Source organism: Drosophila mauritiana, chromosome X (genome assembly GCF_004382145.1).
Source record: "Drosophila mauritiana strain mau12 chromosome X, ASM438214v1, whole genome shotgun sequence".
NCBI classification, from domain to species: Eukaryota; Metazoa; Arthropoda; class Insecta; order Diptera; family Drosophilidae; genus Drosophila; species Drosophila mauritiana.
This window is the reverse complement of record NC_046672.1, coordinates 6,878,983-6,901,960: the sequence shown is the minus strand read 5'-3', so window position 1 is coordinate 6,901,960 and position 22,978 is coordinate 6,878,983. Positions and strand designations below refer to the sequence as shown.

General features: G+C 44.5%; 4 protein-coding genes and 1 long non-coding RNA gene across 6 annotated transcripts; 4 read left to right on the top strand and 1 right to left on the bottom strand.

Annotated features, from left to right (window-relative positions):
• Positions 1-1,430: 1,430 nt before the first annotated feature.
• Positions 1,431-2,290, top strand: LOC117147838. The gene is made up of 2 exons (XR_004459877.1): positions 1,431-1,681; positions 1,800-2,290. It is a non-coding gene; the product is annotated as an uncharacterized LOC117147838 (long non-coding RNA).
• Positions 2,291-11,061: 8,771 nt separating this feature from the next.
• On the top strand, positions 11,062-15,070 carry LOC117147143 (frizzled-4). The gene is made up of 3 exons (XM_033313922.1): positions 11,062-12,777; positions 12,843-13,081; positions 13,144-15,070. Exons 1-3 carry the CDS (start codon positions 11,768-11,770, stop codon positions 14,007-14,009), a joined length of 2,115 nt encoding a protein of 704 aa, XP_033169813.1. The 5' UTR covers positions 11,062-11,767; the 3' UTR covers positions 14,010-15,070.
• LOC117147145 lies at positions 14,998-16,475 on the bottom strand. The gene is made up of 2 exons (XM_033313923.1): positions 15,932-16,475; positions 14,998-15,513 (listed from the first exon to the last, which is right to left on the bottom strand). Exons 1-2 carry the CDS (start codon positions 16,166-16,168, stop codon positions 15,220-15,222), a joined length of 531 nt encoding a protein of 176 aa, XP_033169814.1. The 5' UTR covers positions 16,169-16,475; the 3' UTR covers positions 14,998-15,219.
• A 379-nt stretch (positions 16,476-16,854) lies between these two features.
• Positions 16,855-18,749, top strand: LOC117147380 (FACT complex subunit SSRP1). The gene is made up of 3 exons (XM_033314250.1): positions 16,855-16,972; positions 17,029-17,541; positions 17,617-18,749. Exons 1-3 carry the CDS (start codon positions 16,939-16,941, stop codon positions 18,324-18,326), a joined length of 1,257 nt encoding a protein of 418 aa, XP_033170141.1. The 5' UTR covers positions 16,855-16,938; the 3' UTR covers positions 18,327-18,749.
• A 355-nt stretch (positions 18,750-19,104) lies between these two features.
• On the top strand, positions 19,105-22,803 carry LOC117147381 (monocyte to macrophage differentiation factor). 2 transcript variants are annotated; one of them, XM_033314252.1, is made up of 5 exons: positions 19,105-19,188; positions 20,695-20,953; positions 21,024-21,214; positions 21,289-21,508; positions 21,578-22,803. In XM_033314252.1, exons 2-5 carry the CDS (start codon positions 20,705-20,707, stop codon positions 21,857-21,859), a joined length of 942 nt encoding a protein of 313 aa, XP_033170143.1. In that variant the 5' UTR covers positions 19,105-19,188; positions 20,695-20,704; the 3' UTR covers positions 21,860-22,803. The 2 variants fall into 2 exon arrangements, with proteins under 2 accessions (XP_033170143.1, XP_033170144.1); XM_033314253.1 differs by lacking the exon at positions 19,105-19,188 and adding an exon at positions 19,881-19,974.
• The last annotated feature ends 175 nt before the right edge of the window (positions 22,804-22,978 follow it).

The following is a 22,978-nucleotide window of genomic DNA, read 5'->3' as shown; positions in this document are numbered from 1 at the left end:
CTTATGGATACTCATCTCAGGCGAAAACTATTACATATGTGAGCAAAACAATTCTGTACGCTTCATTCAGATTTTCGAATGTAAATTGCGCGCAGAGACAGTGACATATTTGGATGTGCAGAAACAGAAAGGGATTCAGATACTGCGATATTCAGATATTCAGATACATGTGCGGATAACAAAGTGTGCAGAGCCAATTTCGATACGCAATCAATAATTCTAATCAAGTGCGATTGGCAATAGAGGCGGCGGCTGGCTGCTGCATAAAAATCGGTTGCCAGCTTCCTTTGTTGCCGCTGACTTTTGTATCTACTCGATTTTTTAGGTGCCCATAAATATCTATCACCAAACTCTCGGCAATTTTTATCTCAGGCGACATGACCGTAAACACGCGATAGCAGCTCGTTTGATGCACTCAAAACAAATGTTGTTAGCCAATGGAAAAAATAGTTTTTGAACTTTGTTATATTATAAACTTGAAATAAAACAGTTCTTTTACCAAAATTTTGCTTTTTACGAATCTATTTATTAATCTCCCTGTTTCGTTCAATACTTTTCTCGCAGTGCAGCGCTTACTATCTCTCCGTGTCACACGGCAAAAAAAGGGGTACGAACAACATCAACTGCCATCGTTTCGGTATGTAAATCAACTTTCATTGTTCGACAGCCAGCCGCGACAGAATCACATTTGAATGCTTACAAAATAATAAATTATCAAACAAAAAAAAAAAAAAATTCGCAGCATAAGGGCAGCGAAATTGCAGTGGCGAAAAAGGATATTGTATTACCCCCTAACCCTATAGGGTTATAACTAACCCATGGGTGGTGCAGGCACCCCAGCCGACCGAAGGGGGAAAAAAACGACAAACCTAAACCTTAACCCATTGCCATCCATATATATATATTTTTTTTTTACTTCACCCGGTAGCAGGAGCAATCAGCATTTGCATGCTGCGCGCGGAATGGAAAGGGGAAGGAAAGGGGAGGAATGGGGTGGCTAATGGAAATTTGACACACAAATCTCATATAAAACAAAAAAGATGCAAAATGCGCATTTGTGTCTATTGTACGCCGCTGTATCTATGTATCTATGCATCTATGCGAATCCCTCTATCTGTCTGATTTCAGAGCGATCCGCCCGTTCGACGTTCTGCGGAATTTCGGGGCGAGAGAGCATAAATCGCGTAAATCGCAGTGTTGCCAAAATGGGATAACAACCTCGGATAAACATGACACCCAACTGTCAATAGATATTTCGCGGTTGTTTCCATTATGTTGCACACGACTCTTTCAAAGTTCAAATTCAAATCTGAACGAATGGATGAGCATGCAGCTATTTGATTTATGTCAAAATTCAAACGACCCAACGAACTCCACCCCTTCTACGACTTTTATTTCCATTTTTTTTTTTTGTTTTTTTTGTTCGGTTTCGATGGGATGCTTCTTCGTCTTGCGTGGCGAGATTCTTATCATTAATCAGGGGCCTCGTCAATAAATGTCAGCATTGTGAAATTTCAATTTCACACCGAAACAACCTCGACATTGCCAATTGTCACTGTTATCGTTATCGCTTGGCTTCTATCGGCGGCTTGACATCTTTATTGGGCCAAAAGGAGCAGTTGGCAGTTGGAAATCGCTTGGAATAAAGAAGATAGTACTACCACTTAAAGTTAACTTCTTGGTTAGTATTAGTCCATCAGCTATCTTAGCCTTTAGAGAAATTAATAGTTAATTTTCCCAATATGTTATTGGTTTATTTTCCCTTATATTTAAATTAATATTCATTCTCAACTTATCAGCTACCCTGACCATTGATAATCGGCCAAATCGTCGAGTAATTAATCATGGCTAAAGGCTGAAAATTGACGAGAGAAGCCAGTTGAAAACGGGCCACACCCTTTGGCCAATACCAATGCACTGGCACACACATACATATACGCGGGCCACACATGGAGCTCACATTATTGAACACACGCGAGACAAGGCGAAGCCAACAATTGCCCACCCACCGCCCCCGAAAAACCCACCGATCCGCACCCCTTCCTTGGCCCACTTGGTAGCCACAATTGTGAAACTGGCGAAACGGGCTGAGGCTTTGCAATTAGGAGGAGCCACGAAGTCCTCGTCGAGCCATCGTCCTCGTCATCGGTCGTCGTCTAAACAGAGAAAAGAGAACATAATCCAGAAGTTGGGGGGAATATGCACTGGCAGAAAAGGCCACGTAAAACATGTGGAAAATGCAAGTATCAAGAAAAGCGAGCCAAATACACGAAGAACAACAAATCCTTGAGATTACCTTGTGTATTGCTTGTTATTTCGAAATATGCTCATGCTTCTACCAATTTTTTTGCAGTGTATGAGGGGGAACGGCACTCTGAGCCTCGGAGTTTGGGGAATCTGAAAACTGGGAACATGGCCATCGCTGGCGCTATATACTCGTACTTAGCCATAAACTTTGGTTGCTTGCAGTTAAATTACCACACATGCCACGCCCACCACACAGACACAGCCGCCCACCAATATACGTAAATATATATGTGTACGTGCTAGTATCTATGTGTGTGCGGCCGCCAATTAAAAGCGGCATTAGAGCAGCGCCAGCCATAGCAGGAAAATGCCCAAGAAGATCTGCCGAAAATTCACATCCAAAAAGTGGGTGGGCCAGGGAAAGTGAGGGCGGGCGGGTTTACTCGTAGAAGTACGTGTATGGTGCATATGCGAAATCTTCTAACCATAAATTGCCGAACCGAAAACTTGAACAACACAAAAGTTCCGAAAAGCCACAGAGAAGGGGGGCAGAAGCAATATGAGGATATGGAAGGAGCAATCCACATCCGGCACATCCACAAGATGCGACATGCGCTAATGAATCCCCCCATGATTTTGGCCCAGGAACGGGAGCTCCATCAACCAGGTGGTGGTCTGCCTAAACTACGAGTAGTATTTGAACTTATATCGCAGCGATAACAATGCGTCCAATCGAAGGCGAGTTGTGAGCACGCCCCCAAAATTTGTGGGGGTTTTTTGAGCAAAAGGGTTAAGGATATAGGCTACATGGAGTGCACAAGTGCACGAGTGCAGAATGTACACATAACTTAAGCATATTTAGAAAGAGAAACATAAGAAGCTCGATTTAATGGGCTGCTTTGATTTAATGGTTGGATAATACAAAAATTTAATGAGAATTAGATGTTAGTTCTAAAAATAAATGCCATCAATTAAATTGAAAAGCACGCAGTGTAAATCCTATGGGGCTATACGTTTTCAAAATCCCCAGTGATTTTGGCTGTCAAAGGCAGCATTTCAAATTCAAAAAGGAATATTCCATAAGCATGTGTGTGTGTGTGTATGTGTGTGGTACACACATACGCATATGATGTTAAGTTGTATGTACAGCGTGATTGATATGGCCACTGTCCGATTCGCGGAGGAGCGAAACAGAAGCCAGTAGATAAATAAAGTGCAGGAGCAGCAGGACCAACCCTAATCCAAGTGCACACATACATTAGCCCACATACACACACGCACACACACACTCACACACACGTATATAGGGGGCACACACATGTGGCACTCTCCAACCCCAAAAGCACGAAATTGAAAAGATAAACTTTTGCAGCCCAAAAACAACTGACAGAACCCAAAAAAGGGGAGCTCACCTGCCACCCCACTCACTTCCCTCAAATGTACGTATATATGTATGCATGCATGCACACATACATACATAAGCATATACATGTTTGTATGCATGTATGTGTGTATTGGCAATCGGTTCGAGTTGCGCGTGTGTTCCACTTGGTTTTGCAATGCCACTGATAACAATTCCCACCCACGCACACCGCCACAGTCGCGTTTGTTTGTATGTATGTACAACACATGATAAATGACAATTTGGAGGGGGGAAGGGAGGGGGGCGGTGGCTACGAAGGACCAAGGATATGTCGGCCCCAACTACGAGTTAGCTAAATCAACATACGATACGATAGCAACCCCAGCCAGCGGAGCCAAAGCATTAATAAAACTTTGGCTGCCAGCGTCCAAGTTGTGCTACTGCCGTGCCACACCTTCCCCAAAAAACCCTTGGCTACCCGCTACACTGCGAGAAAAGTCAGCTCAATTAGTAATTCAATGACATAGAAGCTGGAATCTCTCTTTGCTTGTCAACCTAAAATATTGTTCAAACCTATAAAAACTAAATAGAAATCTAATAATAATAACCAACTTGCATCCAATTTTTGCCAGTGTATGGCAGACACTAAACTGATACTCAATTATCCACACCCACACATGCAAACAGTGCGGGCGAGCGAGATGGCAAGAGCGAGCGCACGGCATATGTACTCACGTATGTATTGTCTCCTCCCCTGCATGTGCATGTGTGTGTGTGTGTGAGGGTGAGGGTGAGGATGTTTTTCGGGTGTGTGCGTGTGTATCCTGGCAGCCATTGCCATTGCCATCGGTTGTCCTTAGGCTTCGTTGCCCGCTCAGTGGCCAAAACCGCCGTGCTAAACAATCTGAGCCCCGTTCGGCGCTGATTTTTGAGAGTTGGCCCACTTAAGAATCCACCCACACACACGCACACACACACACTTGCGAAACGAATCCTTCGAATCCACGAACATGTGTGTGTGGGGTGAATGCCTGCGCATGTTCACCGCCTTTGAAGACACGTGACCAATGGAGTTATTCTCTCGCAAGACATCCGCAGTAGCCAAGTTTATTTGAGTCTTAGTGAAATTGATTAAGTGCTAGATTCCTTTAAAACGATTTTTTATAATCAAAACGTGGCTAAAAAGGGGTAGAATGCTAAAGGAAACCATGTTTTGTACTACCTACTACCTTAGCTACCAATCCCTATCACTTTTTTAATGATTTGAAAAAACATTTTTCTTTTTCAATTTTTCACTTTTTTATAGGGGATATTTATTGCGAAAAATTGTCAAATTTTTTTATTTTTAGCTGTGAATGCTACTCGATAGGAAATTAAGCTACGAATTCAACAAGGTATGGCATTCTACATTTGAACTACTATTAAAAAAGTTGTTGTTAAAATACTGATAATTTTATTACTAAAACCCAGTTTTTTTTTTGTTGCAAAAAATTTGTTTTTTTTATTTGTTTTTAAGTTATAACTTCGCAACATTAGGACTCACGGATACGAAACATACTGTTTTTTGCTGCTGATAACCCAGCCTAACGACCCATAACCCATATTAGAGGATTTGGTAAAATTAATTTTTTTTTCGAAAAATGGTCAATTTTAAAAATTTTTAGCTGGGAATGCCAGTCGATAGAAAATTAAGCTACGAATTCAACGATGTATGACACTCCAAATTCAGACATTTTTAACCAAAGCTGTTGATAAAATACTTATATTTATCTTTAAAAAAATCTAGAAATTTAGTTGTGGCCGTTTTTTAGTTGTAACTTTGTCCTTAATTTGACACAGCTAAAATTGTTACTTTTTTAAGCAGCTTACATTATCATTTAGGTAATATTGACAAATTTGTACATATATTTTTACATTTTTCATTAGTGCTAATAACACAAACTTAAGAAAATTCCATACTATTGCGTTTTGAATCGATTTCTTAATCATTTAATTTAACTACGAACTCAACGATGATAGCTATATGATAGTTTATATTTAAAAATCTCTTAGTTTCTATGGATCAGCGGGGCATATATATTTTGCTCTTTTTGAAGCCCAAGATCAAAAATATATTCCTTGAAATGTGGTTAAGGATATGCTATGTGTGGTTGTGCATTGTATCTGCCCTTGATTCCTAACCCTTGCCCCGTTGTCAATTATGCAACGCAGCCACACACTTTCAGGCTGTCCGATTTGGCGAAAGGACCTCGGCCTTCGATGTCCTGGGGACTCCTAAGCGCGAGGTCCTTCGGTCTGGGGGTTATGGGTTCGCCGGGTTCACCAGGTTCACCAGGTTTGCCGCGTTTACGCCGCTCGCGGCGTGAGCGAAAACATCTGCCCCGGTTTTTCCGTCTGTTTCTGTTTCGCTTTTGGTCTCGCTTGCCTGCCCGCTACAAAAAAAAAAAAAAAAGAAAAGGAGAAGCGTTTTATAGAGTGGGAAAATCGGTGCGCTCGTCGCTGGCTATATGCAAATGAGATGGGCGCGCTTATATTTATGAAAAGTAAAATATGATGCGTACAATCAGTTGTGTTCCGTTGCCGTACATACGCAGTATATATATGTATGAACGAGTATATATATGTAGCCCTCGTAATTGCGGCCAAAAATTGTATGTAGAGCAGCGACTTGAGCTTAAGGAGCTGCAGGATATGGCAAGGATATGGCGAGGATACGGCAATGGAGGCACATGAGCCGCTTTCGGATCAACTCACAACTCGAGAAACGTTATTCCACGCAAACTGCAAACAATAACAATCATGCATAAAATATAAAATATGCAAAAGGAAAAAGGAAAAAAAAGCAAGAATGGAGAGCCAGGCCAAAGGCAAGGACTTCATATAACGGGGGGCGGGGGCAGGGGTTTGGCTAAAAGGACCCAGAGAGGCGAACAGATTGCCATCGCGCATACGCTGCGTTGCCTGGAAATTGAAAAGTGCTCGCTGATAGACTGTGGCACGCACCTGCTTACCAACGCACAGAAAGATAGCTTCACTGAATATTTCTTTTTTTTTTTTTGAGCGATGAGTGCGTGACACGTTCTGAATTTCTCCACACTTGATTTTCTATAGCCCAAAATGCAAATGTGCCACATTTCGGTTTAAAGTGTAAACACTTTCATTCTGGATTCCATTCAAAGATGACTTGGCAACCCTATGAATTTGATCCTGGCCATGAGAATGCAATTTTTAGGCAGTCACGGTGCCACATAACTTTCCATCGCTAGACGCTTGTGTATATATAATATATATACTCTTTGCTTACGCATACCTTGGCACACAAACAAACACTATTATCTGGGGCCATTATGCCCAGATTGATGTGCCATCGAAGGGATTCGCAGATTGGATACCCAAAAAATTGGGTCTGTGTATCCTCGAAACGTCGGTAAAAGTATGAAGTACACTTGCATGCTTGGCTGACCCCATGGCAAAGTCCTTATACCATTTGATTGGATTGCGATTGTTCCAGCTGGAACAACAGCAACAAATAACAACAGACAGGTAATAAATGCAAATCATAATCAAGAATCAATCCGCCAGAAGGAGTGATGCCTCGCAGGCAATGCAAATCGCGTTTGCCAAATTAATTAACCAAAGAATTGACCTGTGTCTGCCGACTTCTGGCGAAATGCCGCCAACCCTTCTGCAGCCCGTCTTCCGGTTGAAAAATACTGGGCGTGACAGCAAACGCTGTCCCATAACCCGATTTCAAAACGATTTCGAACCCCTCTAACTTTATATCCACGTAGATTTGTATATAAATCAAGCTGGAAATTGCGCAGCGCGAGCGGGGCGACCCTCTTCAAAATATTTAATACCGCAAGTGACCCCTGTCCGCCATTTCATCAAAGTCCAATTCTCTGGTTTTCTTTTTTTTTCTCGGGGAGGAATACGAAATACGAAAAGCACATGGGCGGCGATTTGAGGGGTTTTCAGATATATAATTAACATATTTGCACAACTCACTCAAATCTGAATAAAAAGTGATTTTAAAACTATTTTAAACTTAAATATGAATATTCCATATTTTATAGATCATCTTTTTTGATCTTAAACTTCGATTATATTCATAGTTATCTACAAGTTATGCAAAAAACTTTGCATGCTAGCTATAAACCCCCTGAAAATACTTTCCACCGCCGCCACTGCACCGAAATAAGCCGGAAAATCGGGTTGACAACGTTTCCGGATGTCGACAAACGAATTTACATACTGTGCTTCGTACTTCGCATGTCGTCTGTTTGCCCAGTGACCAGTGGCCAGCCGAAGACCTTTTGGGCGGGGTGCAAAGGTTACGCGTGCGCTTCGTTCGTGCCCATCCGCATCCGAATCCAGATCCAGGACACATGGACGTCCTTATTGAAACCACAGGTTTCGGGAGTGGTGCAAACCACTCGCCGTGGCTCAAAGCTGTCGGCGCGCCCAAAAAATTGCACAATTTGCCCATGATTTATGGACTAATGCCCAGTGGTCAGCTGGAAATGATTAATCGATGTCTTTGTTTACGAGGGCCAGGCCACAAAATAAACACATTTGCAGTATTCAAGGTGCAATTAAGATGGGGAAAATCCAATCAAAATATACAAGCTGCAATTAAGATGGGGAAAATCCAATCAAAATACAATATATACGATGTAAGTGCTAAGAAATAGAATATTCTTATGAATGCCTAACAAATGTAGCTATAAACTACCGACGGCATTTAAAATGAAATGCTCTTTATAAAATATAATAAAATAAAATAAAATAAAACTAAATTTATAAGCTATATATAACAAATATCTCAAAATAATGGCGTTAAATGACGAACACAATCTTAAAGCGATTAAAAGACAGAAGGCCGTGAAATCCAGTAATGCAGTTGGGATTTCTCGCCGTTGTTTTTCCCACACCTTGAATGCCAGATGAAAAGCGCGAAAAAAGGGAAAACAGATGTGACAAGTGCAAGGCAAAAGTGTAAGCATGTGCTCGGATATATATGCTATACATAAATATACATATGTATATAATGGGTATGCGGGTGCTTTTCGTACATATGTACACAAGTGTGGTAGCAACGACCTTTGCACAAAAACACACATGACTTTTTTTCGTGTCCTTTGCAAGGATATGCACACATACATCTACATACATATGTAGATTTGTTCTATTGTTAAATGGTTAGATTGTAATTTATACATATGAGTATGTATACCAATTGTTGTGACCGGTTTTTCGGGGGCAATTTCATTAACGAGTTGATTGAAATTTCCATTGCCAAGCATACTGGTAATACCAACCCGTTTTCGCATAATCCTTGAGAGGATTACCCATTTTGGGGGCAAACATTGCGCTGGGCATGCAACAGTTAGAGATGGCTTTATGTAAAAATCCGGCTTTTATGTATCCTTGGCAGGTGCAAAATGCAGCGGCAAGTGCAAATGAGGCAAATTTCAAAGTCAAGTTTACACGCAGCAAATGCTTTTGTGCATCAACGCGCTCCTAGTTTTCCCGCCCGCCTGCCATGGCTTTTCCACTGACTTTTCCTCGGGCTGAGGTCCTTGGCCAGGGTTTTCGCACACCTTTCACACTGCTCCCCAACCCTCCCACCACCCCATTTTCCCCTTTTTCCCCATTTTCACCATCCTGCTGGCACCAGTTGCGACTGCATAAGGAATGCCACACTTTTGCCACACCAAAAGTCAATTCGGTAGATAAATTATGAAGTTCATTTAAGGCTTAAATAACTTGTACTTTTCTGTGGATTTTAATCATGTAATGTTACAATTGGCATAATTTTATCGTTTTAGCAAATAAGCAAGGCCGAGATATTTAAATATTCTTAAAAGTGAGAAATGGTTTTATAGCTTATAGGTTAACTTGATTTTTTGGCCAAGCCTTTTTTTAAAGAAAGCTGATGTTTTTTGCCTAATTATTTCCCATTTTGTAGACCTCTTTCTAGTGTTTTTTATTAGGATTACCCAGTTGCTAGTGTGTTGGCCATCACTGTGCTGGATGCGCTTTAATTCTTTTTTTCGACAGCGACTTCTCTGGGGCTTTTATTACACCTCCCGCTGCAGGCTATATACATATTTATATGCATGTAAAAATATATGTATGTATGTATGTGGCTGGGAGGAGGAGTAAGAAAATTCACTTTATTTAAGAACGAGCTGAAGTGAAAAGAAGCGTGAAATAAAAATGCAAGAATTGTTCTAAATCCGCGAAGGAAAAGTGAAAGTGCCGCCCCGTTAAAAAGGGGCGAAACAAAAAGAAACGCGGGGATTGCTGAAAGGTAAGTGGGAATACTTCAGCGAATCTGATTGCGAGTATTTTGTTGGAGGACTGGCAGATGATACTTGAATGGCATACCGCCATATATCCTTTGATCATCCTTTGGGCTAGCTGCTAAATTGATGTAAAGTTGGAAACTTTCATTTGGCTTTCGTAATTAGTTGGCAGTGGCGAAAAAGTCGACGAGCATATGTATGTATATGTGCATATCCTTTCTACATATGTGTATGTGTTTCAACGTCTGCGCGTGTGCGTTAACCAACAACAAACACTCACACACACACGCAACACACACAGCATACGAGTCCTGCAAAACACATAAACGTCCAGCGTCTCTCTCTCTTTCTCGCCAGCTCGGTGGCTCTCTTTCGCACACATGTGCGTATTTGTCACGTTTCATACATAAAAGTGGCATGTTACGTATTTTTGTCAAGGGGGTTGAAACACATGGGCGTGGCCTGTGCCTGCCATGTGTGTGCGAAAGAGAGGCCAAGCGGTAGCTAAAGGGAGATGGCGAAACGGACGGAAGACCAACATGCTGAAATGGCAATCGCGGTTCGGCTCAGAATTGCTATTAATTTGGTTTTGCGATATGTATTAAGCTACCGCCACTTTATGTGAACATAAGATAATCAATTTAGTTTTAGCGCACTATTTTTTTTAATATATCATTTTTAATATTTTATCGTAAGTGGTCTTGCGGCATATTATTATGTTTTGTTTTTATATTCCGCAGAAATTGTGCTATTTGAAAAAAGCTCACATACTGGGAAAGCGCGCGCATAAAGCTTTGTTCTTAAAAGCACTCTTAGAACTTTTTCAATAAAGTGTTTTTAAGCACAATGTACAAAGATTTTGTAAATTCTCAGCTTAAAACAGATGTGCTAGCAAACATGCACTTTTACTGCACTTATAGCATATACTTAACATTTATGTTTTTATTATGCTTAAGTGTTTTTATTATTTGGTGAAATTTGTTTTTGAAAAGCGCGCCTTGGTTCTTTGGTTACGCATAATTCCGCCAGGTGGCGCCTTTTGATCTGAAAGCATTTAGTGACCAACTGACCTGTTGATATCGATAGCAGATCAGTTGAGGAATTGCAATCGATACGAGGTGACGTGACGGAGAGCCATCTCTAGGTCAGAGTGACCAGTCTGCGTTGAATTTTACCACGAAAACAAAATAAAATATATAAACGTTCGATGTTAATACCAATTAGATTAGAATACATTCGCTAAGGCTACAAACTGACTGCGCCATTCGGTTAAGCACATCGAAACAAATGGACTATTCGTTCAGTGAGATATGTGAATGATTCGATGGTTTGCTAGATCGTTTTCGGGTTAATCCCTGAGGAAAAACCCGTTTATCGACGTCGATCGTGGGTTGGGGCGGTGTACGGTGGAGAAAGGGGAGTGGTTGGGGCAGAAGAACGAGTGGGGGAAGGAGGAGAAGCGATAACAAGAACGACGCCGAAAAAAAGGTAGTTAACGAGTTGACAAGCCAAAAGCAACAATAACAAGCTGGAAAGAAGGAGAGCTGGAAGTTGTTGGAACGAGTGAGAGGGTGCGAGCGAGAGAGGGCGAACGCACCTGGAACAGGTTACCCCTTCCAGCGTTCGTTCCACCGAAGAACGAAGAATCTGCATAAAGTTCGGATTCTTTGGAAAGAATAGAGGGAACCCAGCGCGAAGAAAACCCCGAAATCTGATCTTTTCCACATTTGGATTCCTTGGAGAAACGGGAGTCGAAACGCCAAGCGTAGAAACGTATCGAATTCGGATTCTTCGGAACGAAAGAACACGAAATTAGAGGCAGAAGACAGCTGAAGACCTCGACGCAATGAAGCCAACTAGCATATTGTGTCTCCTGGTGGTGATTCTTCTGCATCCGCGCAGCTCGAAATCCTCGACGAGCGGCAATCCCAGTGCCAGTTCCAGTTCCAGTTCTCCGCCAGAAATCCCCGCCTTCCGGCAATGCGAAACCATTCGCATTGAGATGTGCCGCAAGATCGGCTACAATGAGACCTCCATGCCGAACCTGGTGGGTAACGAAATGCAAACGGATGTGGAGTACACACTGCAGACCTTTGCTCCACTGATCGAGTACGACTGCAGTTCCCAGTTGAAGCTGTTCCTCTGCGCCGCCTACGTGCCCATGTGCACACCCAAAGCACCCGTCCATGCCATCGGTCCCTGCCGGAGTCTCTGTGAGTCCGTGCGGATACGTTGTCATCCGGTTTTGCAGGGATTCGGATTTCCATGGCCACCGGCTCTCGACTGCGATAAGTTTCCGCGAGAAAACAACCATGAGACCATGTGCATGGAGGGTCCGGGTGAATTGCATCAGCCGCAGCAGGAGCAGGATCTGTATGGGCTACCGGGGCAGGGAATACCCGGTGGTTTGGGCGGTAAACTGCCCATGGATTGCTCGGGACTGGCCAAGTCGCATCTATATGTAAGGCTACCCAGATCTGGACGCTGTGCACCACTTTGCGAGGCAGATATACTGTTTACGCCGGCGGAGAAGCATCTGGCGGAGATCTGGGTCTCCACATGGGCCTATGCCGCTTTGGGTTTGGCCCTGGTGGCCACCGTGTGTCTTTTGGCCAGCGATGGCAGTCGTTTGGCCAGCGCCAAGTGGTCCAGATTGTTGTCACCGCTGATTTGGTGCCACAACATGGTCACCTTGGGCTGGGCCGTGCGTTTTATGGTGGGAAGAACGGGCACTGCGTGCGGCACGGATCCCCAGGCGCCCAATGAATCCCTACTCACCGTGGACGGACTGTCCAATGCCTCCTGCGCCAGTGTCTTCCTTATGCGCTACTACTTTGGAATGGCCGCCTGCGCTTGGTATTGGAATATTATTTATACATTATATTATAGAAACTAATGCAATACCTATATCCTATTTGCAGGTGGGCTGTGCTCTGTTTGGGCTGGCACCGCGACATTCGTCGGCACAGTCCGGACTCCAAGGGCCATGTGGTCATTCCCTCGAACTTTGGAGGCAGTCCGGCGAAGAGGAGCAGTGCCAAGACGGCTCAGCAGGATCTTACGCAGAACAACTTTGTGTGCTTCGTGGCCTGGGGATTGCCGGCCTTCCAAACGGCAGCTGTGATCGTTGCCCGGTTCGTGGATGCTGATGAGTTGCTAGGTGAGATATGCTATAGATCCGCCGGAGAACTTGACGAGTAACCCAATCATATGCACTTCTAGGCGCCTGTTTCGTAGGCAATCAATCGGATAAGGCGCTACAGATATTGGTGGCCACGCCCGTCTTTTGCTACTGGATCTTTGGCTCGATGAATCTGATCTCCGGCTATCTGGTGCACTGTCGCACCAAGGAGATCCTGAGGAATAGCAATGCCCTCAGCTTGCAACAGCAACTGCAACAGCTAAGCGCACACAGTAGTTCCGGCATTGGCATATTCCTTTTCATCTATGGACTCGCATGTGCCCTGCTTCTGTTGGCCGTCATTTACGAGTTTGCCAACATCGATGTCTGGCTGGGATCGGGTGATACCAATACGCCACTGTGGCCATTTTTGCTGCGCGCCTTCATGGAGCTGATGCTGGGCATTTGCTGTTTTGCCTGGGTCCTTGGACCGAGCATTTCCACTCTCTACAAGAGGCAAGTCAGCAATGGCAAGATGGTGAAGCATACATCTGCCGGAGCAGCAGCTGGGCACCTGGACGGGCACAGTAGCTTGCGTGGATCGCATGCGGCTTGCAATAGCACGGTGGTCTCCTATCACTCGGTGCGGACTTCCATGGCCAGTGTTCCATTGCCGCCGAGTCCGTACAAACTGAAGACTTCGCCTGGTGCCGGCTCCATATCGCTGAATCAGATGTCCAACTATTCGCTGGGCAGGAGCGTCCATCACCAGCAGCGCCATTCGCCGCATCATCATCATCAGCACCAGCAGCAGCATCAGCATCATCCCCACCACAATCAGCAGCATCACTCCACATCCTCGCATCGCCTGTATTATCCGCCAGGTAGCTATGCCTCGCAAAAGTACAGCCAGCATGGCAGCTACTATCCCCACTTGCAGCACTACGGGAATGAGACGCTGCTCTAGGCGGAATTGGATTAGGTATCATTTCAGGGCAGGATTGCTTCCTGCTTCCAGTCAATGTTCCTGCGGCAGCTGCTGTGCCAAAGTCAATCCTGTACTATAACTTAATGCGTTTTTGGGTTTCGTAAAAGGCAAAGCAACTTGAATGGGGAAACGGTCCAATTTGTTTGTCATAAAACGATCGTGAGATAACGATATCGTAATTTCGATTTTAGTTGCTTTGCCTGCCCATAGAACACGATGGTAACCACCTGTCTATGTACTGTGTATGTAACCCAGGAAATGTGCTCTTATTTAGTTTGGCCCTTTATCGCGAGGTCATAGGTCATCTACAATGTATTTGTAATTGCCCTAGATGGGCTTCATATCCTATTTTCGTGTGTACTTAATGTTGCTCCTAATTAGTTGCCTTTTTGCCGTTTTGGTGTAACCAAATTCAATAATCGCTCTTGCCTTTTAGACATTAGGACTTAATGTCGCCTTTGCGTACATATTTAACATATATTTACATATATATAGCATTTTTATATAACTTTTTTTTGAGTTAGAGAGAGAGAAACGCGCAGCAACCAAATACTGTGATACGCATGTTCATGTCTTCAAACAAAAAAAAAGGGAACCAGAAACTAGGGTTCCAACTTTTTGCTGTCTTCTCCCGATGCCGAAACAAGTGTACTTAACAATCGAAAAACAAACGCAATTGCAATCGTAGCCTTAATGCCTAATTGTATTCAGTGTGCCATTAGCTTTAGGGACTAAACTGAAACGAGTCAAAATCATGAAATTACCTTAAGAGTCCTTTTGCTAGCGAAGAACTTTGGCGGAATTACTGAAGGTTTTTCTTCAACTCCTGCTGATTTTCGCACAGAAAAGGGCCTACTTCTAAATGTCCAACTAACTAGCTAAGGAAATAACTAACCTTTATACATCTGGGGGCTCATACGAATCGTATGGAGCCCAACTAACAGTATATGTATTGTATTGTATTGTATTTTGTATGTGTATTTTTTTTATTATCATATATGTATAACTTATTTGCTAGCGAATAAAGTGTCGAAAAGTTATGATCTGCTTTGATTCGTTTCGTTTCGCATGGGTTTTACCAAGTAAAAGAGTCTCCAAGTGTCGCCAGTACTCCATGAGCATTTCGTTTCGTCTTCCTGCCAAGAAAATCGCCACCTCGCAGTTAAGTGGGTGGCCCAGTGGGCGCCTCCTACTGCCGTGTGGGTGGCAAGGTCGCCTCGCTGCGTGTTGGTTCGCATAGAACGATGGTTTCGTTGCGATTGTTGTTGCCGCTGCTGTTGTTGTTGGGTGGGTGCCAATTGTCAAGGTCCTCGTCGCCGTGCTCCTTGGCCCTCTGGTAGTTCTCCATTTCGCTGGCATACTTGCTGCTGGTGATTCCAAGCAGGTGGGCCAGCCCACCGCCCACATAGTCAATGCCGGCCAGGAATCGGTTGCCCATCCTGCTGGCCTTGTAACGCAGGCGTGGTCCCAGCGGCATTTCGCTCTAAAAGGTGGCAAAAAAAAAAAAATGGGGCTAAATGAGTCACGCTAAATGGTCAGTGAGGAGGGGTGGCAGCTGCTTATCTTCTTCATGCCCCTGGGCCCTGTTTGTTTACTTAAAAAGCTAAAAAAACATACATAAATTTTCAATGAAAGATATAAATTCCTCACATTATTATCATAATTCGCTTCGAACAAAAGTCACGTTTCGAGGCTCAAAGTAGAAAGTTGTTATCTGGAGCAGGAGAACTGGGCTAATCTAGAGCAAATGTGTGTTTTATGATTAACTAACTGTGTTAATCCGGACAATCCTGCTTTAAAAAGGCAAACAAGCAATGAAGCTAAATGACCATGTACTAAATATATGGCCGGAAGTGCATCACTCCACCCACAATCCTTGCTGAATGTATTTGTGTATGTACCTCGTTCAAATGGACGTCGTAGCACTTATCGCCCGTTTCCGCATCCGCCTCGTCCTCGCTACCCGAGGACAACTCCTCCATGACGCCGTCGCTGAAGTACAGCATGCGCTTGTTGGACTGCAGTTCAAGGGCGCTCACATTGTCCGTCTCGGATGCACTTGCTCCACTCGCAGATGCCAGTTCTGATCCTCCAGCTGCACCACGTACTCCGCCACTCTTGTTCCTCTCCGCCGACATGGCTATGGATAGCTAAAGCCGATTAAGTACCGCCTCGATTGCTTGACGCTGCTCGAATGTTTTTGCGCTTGAGCTTCGTTTGAATCGCAGCCGCCGTTTTGGTCATGAAAAAAGCGGACGCGGGTCAACGCCAAATGCGTATACGGCCGGCTGGGGGCCAAAATGTCCTTGGGTTGGGGGCCACCGGCGAAACGACTCACAATCGGCGAGAATCGCGTGCCATGGGGCGCTTGGCGCAGTCAGGTGCACAGCAAATCGATAAACTAAAAGCCGCTTTCAAACAGCAAAAAAAAATACAAACAAAACAAAGGTGTGGCAGTGTGACCAGCTGCTGCTGTTGTTTGCAAGCTAACTGGGCGATATAATCGTTAGAAATTAATTTAGATGTATTGTAATAAAAGATAAATTGCAGTCGTATGTATCTTAAATGTTTTCGTTTATAAAAGTAATTATTAATATAATAAAAAATTTAAGATGTGCATACACATCCTGTGCTTATAAATTAAATAATATATTATATAGTCAAAAATATTATATAATTAAATAATGAAGTTTCATGGTTTTCTACCCTGTACAATTGGCTGGTACAATGGTTATTAGCAATATATTAAAAACTAAAATGATTATTTAGTGTTCCATATTTAACCATCGCTTGCAAGATATCGCGTTTTAAAGCTCTGGTCACACCAAACAGCTGTTTCTTTTACCTTGTTTAATTGGTTGTTTTTGCAACAAATTGCATCCGAATCTTTCAAAGCTGGTATCCAAACATGGAGTCGCCAACCTCGCACCTGGTGGCCAAGGGTGAGTGGAAAAGGCGGCAGCATTCGATGGAATCGGGGTCACAAATTCCCAATTAGATTTCCAGGTGACGGGCGTTTCGCGCAGCGGACGCGTACGCAAAAAGTCGTCGAAACTGTTGGATTTTGAATCGCCGGATGAGATCGAGAAGCGCACAAGGCGCCAAAGTGGCGCCAGACCGACAGCCAGATATTCGGGCCGCGGCAGGCCATCGAATGCGCTGCGAGATCTGGATTTCGACCAGGAGATGCTCGTGGATGATGGCATTATCTCGGATAGCGAGGAATTCCATCCGGAAACACCGGCAACGGTCGTGGCCATTCTGAATTCCGACGATGAACTGGACAATCTGGTGCAGGATATCGTCGATGGCGTCCAGGCGGAGGCCAGCAGCCAAGAGTCATCCGTCCGTCAGAGTCTCTACATGCGCGAGAAGTCCAACAAGCGGCAGGTGCTCAAGGACGGCAAGGTGGTGAGTGCCAAGGTGCAGCGCAAGGACAAGGGCAAGCAGCGCTACACCGCCTACAGCCTGTGGGCCAAGGAGGCGCGCCAGAAGGAACTCCAGGATCTAGGTGGGTTGCTACACATGTCATACAATCAATATAGTCAGCTGTCTATCGCTTATTGACCATTCCGCACGCTTGCAGACTTCACCAGCGCGACCAGACGCCTCAGCGAGCTGTGGGCGAACGTTTCCAATCGGGACAAGAACACCTGGCGGCGCAAGGCAAAAATCGAGGCGTCCAGGGCCAAAACTCGCGACAGAACCGCTGCGAACGGTGCAACCCAGCCGGCGAGCAACGGCGGCACAGCTCTGGCAGATGCCACGCAGCACGAGACGATCTTCCAGAACCGTGCGACAACAAGTCGCACTCGAAAACTGGCCGCCGATCGACAACAATCCTCAATAGAAGCGGCTGCCGCAGCGGCGGCAGCAGCGTCGACGGGCACCACCACACAGCGGCGCAGCATCAGCACACGCAGTGCCAGGTCGCAGGCCTCGAAGAGCGCGGCGAAACCAGCTCCAGCGCACACGGATGCGGATGTCAGCGGACGAACTGGAGGTCAGCTAAAGCAGGAGGAGCTGCAAAAGACCAGCATCGAAGTGATCGATGCGGCCGCACATCTAAAGCTGCTCGGCGAGAGCCTGACTGTGATTGGCGAGCGACTGAAGAAGCACAACGGATACGTGGCGCTATCGGGCAGCTTGTCCGTGCTCCTCGACAGCCTGCTCTGCGCCATGGGACCGCTGCTCTGCATGACCACGCAGATACCCGGCATGGAGAACAACGTGCAGCTGAGCAAAAACCTGGCCGACACGCTCGACAACATCGCCTACGTAATGCCCGGACTATGAAGTAAATTCCGGGTTGCTAATGCAAATGCATACACATATGTATATTAAACCATACCAGGCAGCTGCGCTTCCAGGGGCGACTAGAGTCGCCTTCGGATCTGTATGTTAGTAAGGAGTTGGCCAACCTGGAAACAGATAATCCCATTAGATATGCCTAGTTGATAAACAGAAGCATCTAGATGGTAAGTCTCCCTCTAATTGAGTTTTTATTTTTGCTTCTCGAATTGAAATCTGTACGCTAAAATTGAAAGTTTAGTAGTTCACTTATTTATTTCCTGTGCAACATTTAATCATAAGCATAAATCATCGAAACTGGTAGAATTAGGAAGTGAAATAAATGTGAAGCACACGATTCTTATTTCAGCTTTAAATTAAGCAGGCACTTTTTATAATAAACGAAATAAATAAAGAGAAATATAAAAGATGAAAACATTAGAGGATTTCTTCTTCTGCTCAAAAATCTTTATAAAAGTAAAATATTTTTAAAATTGTTATATAAGCTTCAAACTTTAAATATTTATAAATACGTTAATTATTTCCTTACTTTCTAGAGATGGCACTTCGCTGGTGCGCCATCGATGACTTGGTTCGCCGTTACAACGGCGAGCTATCGATGTTACATCGCCGCCCTGCCATCACTAGCAAGTCCGCGGAAAGTAAATAAGAAAACGGACGCCAAATCGAATCTTCCCTCTTCCCCGGATGCAGTGCAGCAAGCTCTCGGTCCCTGAGAATCCTGCGTGGGCCTGGGATTCCGAATCTGCTTCCGCCCCGGATCCGTACCTCACCGTGGCATCCGCATCCGCCACCGCTTCCGCCCACGCACAGCATCCGCATCCACATCCGCGGCACCAAAGAAAAGGTGAGTTTTCCACCTGAATTTATTTGGATTTTCCGGGGGGGCAGCAGCTGTGATTGGAATGGAAAATACTTGTGTAGGTGGACGGACAGGTTGTAAGGGCGAATTGCGTGACGGCAGCGCTACAAATTGGATTAGTGCGGCGATTGATTCTGAATGGCAGATGTAAACAATCTTCCTGTGCACTGGGAAAAATAACAAGGAAAAACAAGGCACAAAAAATGATACAAAAATAGGTTGAACAAGAAAAATATATTTAAAACTAAGCTGAAATATAGCCAAAATACATGAATGTGAAATGAATTAGTTCAAAGGTTTCTTAAGCACAATTTGCTTAGAAAATAAATTCGATTCAAGAACTGTTAATTTTTAAAATTGAAAATGAAGTAGAATGCAGGCCAGACATTTTCTCGCAGTGCACCAGCTCCCCGCCCGCTGTTTTGTAATTGGCAATATAAGGAATGCCCGAGGCATCTATTTTTATAACGCTTAGCATAGTCGTTATGGTGATAAATTGCGAAGGGGAGGGATGGGGGCTGGTTTGTTCGTTATGCTTTTCCACCCCGTGACCTCCCACTGCGACCAATGGGGCATACTTCTGGGGGCGCCGGGAGCACTTCCCACCTTTCCACCATCGTTGCTTTATTGAAAAGTTGTCATAACTCAGAGCAGACAAGCCAGCAAAGTTTCGAGTCCTCTCAATTGCGAGCAAATACAGGCAGATCTTAAAATCACAATGGTTCATTAAATTCCCGCGTCATTGAATCGAAAATCGTGATTTCCGCGGTGGTAATTATCGCAATTATGTGCACTAATTTAAAAAAAAAAACTCGAGGTTTTTATGTAAATCGAACGCGTGCATTTTCTAGCGGCTCATGTTCATTTCAATTGGACTTTGAGATGAGCTTAAAATTCGCATTTATTTACCAAATAACTGATAGACAGTGCAGCCTTTCCACTTACGCCACAAATCATATTACAACTTCTTCGGGTAATGAGAATGGAAATCTTTTTGGATTGCAAGTGCAATCGGATTCCGAGAGTCACATAATCATAATAGTGCGCCCGCGGATGGTCATATTCATATGTACACATCTCATCCGAATCGGACTTTGAGCCATGTTCTCGACACGCGAGATAAGCGGCCGGCAATCAGAGAACTGGTTTCAATTGCGGATCGGGTCAAAATCGCCCAACCTTGGGCCATTGTATGCCAGTTGTCTGTGCGAAACTCAATGAGCATAAATTAGCCTAACTGCAGGAATGCCTCAAGTGGCCGCCCGCTCATCCAGTTCCATTGTCCAGCCATTGCCGCTAGCCAGGGCTTATCACTCGAGGCGCGGCCCAAAAAGGCGAAGATAGAGACGAGTGATAATCAATTGGCCATAAAACGGGGGAAGTGTGGGTGGTGGTTGGGTTAGCCGGGTTAGTCGTCGTCGTCTGTGTCTGCTCGAGTGGCAATCAATCAATTTTGCGAATCGGACAACCAATTCACAATCTAATCCACAGTCTATCCACGATGAGCACCAGCGAAGGAAGCGGCCACGGAAGTGGAATTCGTACTCTGAATCGCAATGGCAATGTAAACGGCAATGGAGACCTCAGTCTGATGCAGGATCTGCAGCACAAGTACGCCTTCCTCGAGAATCTCTTCAGCAAGTTCTGGAAGTCCATCATCAAGTCGAATTCCAATCTCAAGCTGCAGCTGCGCAATGTCAAGTGGAAGAATGCCAAGGCGAAGCCCGGTTGTGCCTACCAGCCAACGGAGGTGAGTTCTATACAGTAGATATGCACAGTACACCTGTCCACTAACCACATTTGCTCCATCCAAAAAACAGATCGAGCAGGTGGCCAATGTGATTACTCACGGCATTTGGATACTGCCAGCCGTGTTTGCGGCCATCAAGCTGTTCGAACGCTCCTCCAGCGCCAGCCAGTATCTGGTTGCCTGGGTCTACGGCGGAGCCCTGTGCATGCTCTTCACGGTGTCCACCTTCTTCCACTGCTCCTGCTACTGCGCCGAGCACAAGTGAGTGCGCTGAAGTGCCCTTCACACACAGGCTGGTTTACCCATTTGATTTGTACCTTTTGTACCTCCGCTAGACCACCGAAGAATGTCAAAGCCTGGCCCTGTCTCGGCTGGCAGACGTACCAGGGTCTGAAGAACGTGCTCCATCGCTGCGACAGGGCGATGATCTATGTGTTCATCGCCGGGTCGTACTTCCCCTGGCTAACGCTGGAGAACACCGACCACTCGGCCATACTCTTCTGCATGGAATGGGTCATCTGGCTGATGGCGGGCATAGGAATTGCCTACCAGCAGGTGAGTTCATCCACAGCACCCGTGTGGCTCCCCTTTAAGGTGATATTTCCTTTTGTTTGGCGAAAACAGGTCTTCCACGAACGCTACAAGTGTCTGGAAACGTTCTTCTATCTGGTGATGGGCCTGGGACCCGCTCTAGTTGTGGTTTTCACTGGCCACCACTTCCACGGGATGATGCAGCTCAAGTTCGGCGGCGGCTTCTACATCCTGGGCATTGTGTTCTTCAAGGCGGACGGCACGATACCCATGGCCCATGCCATTTGGCATCTGTTTGTGGTGCTGGCCGCCGGATGCCACTATTACGCCATCCTGGTGAATCTATATCCCAGCGAGGTGGCCACAGCACCATGAGCAAACGAATGCGACAAAGCAGTTGGGGTAACACGCAGCGAATTTAGAACTTAGAGTACTTAACGACAGGGATTCGATGTTGTCAGCCATGTGTAACGTATTCCTATGATATGCCCGATGTACCCGAGTCTCTGCTCCACAATTAGCCAAATTTTAACCGAGAGAGGACGCCTAGTTGTAGCCTAGTTGTAGCATTACGAACTAACTAAATCGAAACGATTCTTGTGATCAGTATCTGCGGTCTTGCCAAAGATTCAAATTGTGCGAGTGCTCATGTCTCTTTCTCCCCTCAATTTAACTTGATATTATTAGCGATATTCATATAGTTAGTATCCATAACGACCCGTTTTGGCCATGTGTTTCTGAAAAGACTTTGAACTGTACTCAAAAGGCGAAGGACACGAATATTGAACTTGTACAAACGACCTGAACCTTTTGAACACTAGAAGCCCGCCTATCCCGCATTGCATTATACATGTTTATACAGATTATACAGTTATACTATATACGATATACCCATATACACATCTAGATAGAATTAAGAAATTGTCCGATCCGCGAGTCCAGCCCCTTTGGCCAGTTTCATCGCCGAGCTCAGGGACAAATCGATGTGTTCGCAGATACTGAAGAAGGTGACTATTTACAAATACGCTTGATATCTTGATATTTTGGGGCCTGGCTCGCGATCGACGGATATAGCTTTCGTGTACTACTCGTATTTATGGTGCAGATCGATTAGTTTTAATGCCGCTAATAAATTGTATATTTCCAAATGAAAGCAAAGGGCTCAGATGTTTGATGCGTGCTCAAAAATAATTGTTCGTTTTACAATAGTATGCATGTATCTTGTTTAGCTGATTCATACATCTTGTTTAGCTTTAAATATATATATACATATATTCTTTATTTGGTTGCAAGCAAATACATATATTATTTTATTGAAATTTTATTTTGTTTGTATAGAATTCTAATAATTTAAATTAACGAAGTCTAACGGTGCCAAAAGACATAAAACTGGTTTTTATTTTAATTTGCTATTTTCTTTCCTTCTGTTTAAGTTAAAATTTCAAGCTTGATTTGAATTCCCATATTTGAATTTTATGTGACCGTTACGAATCA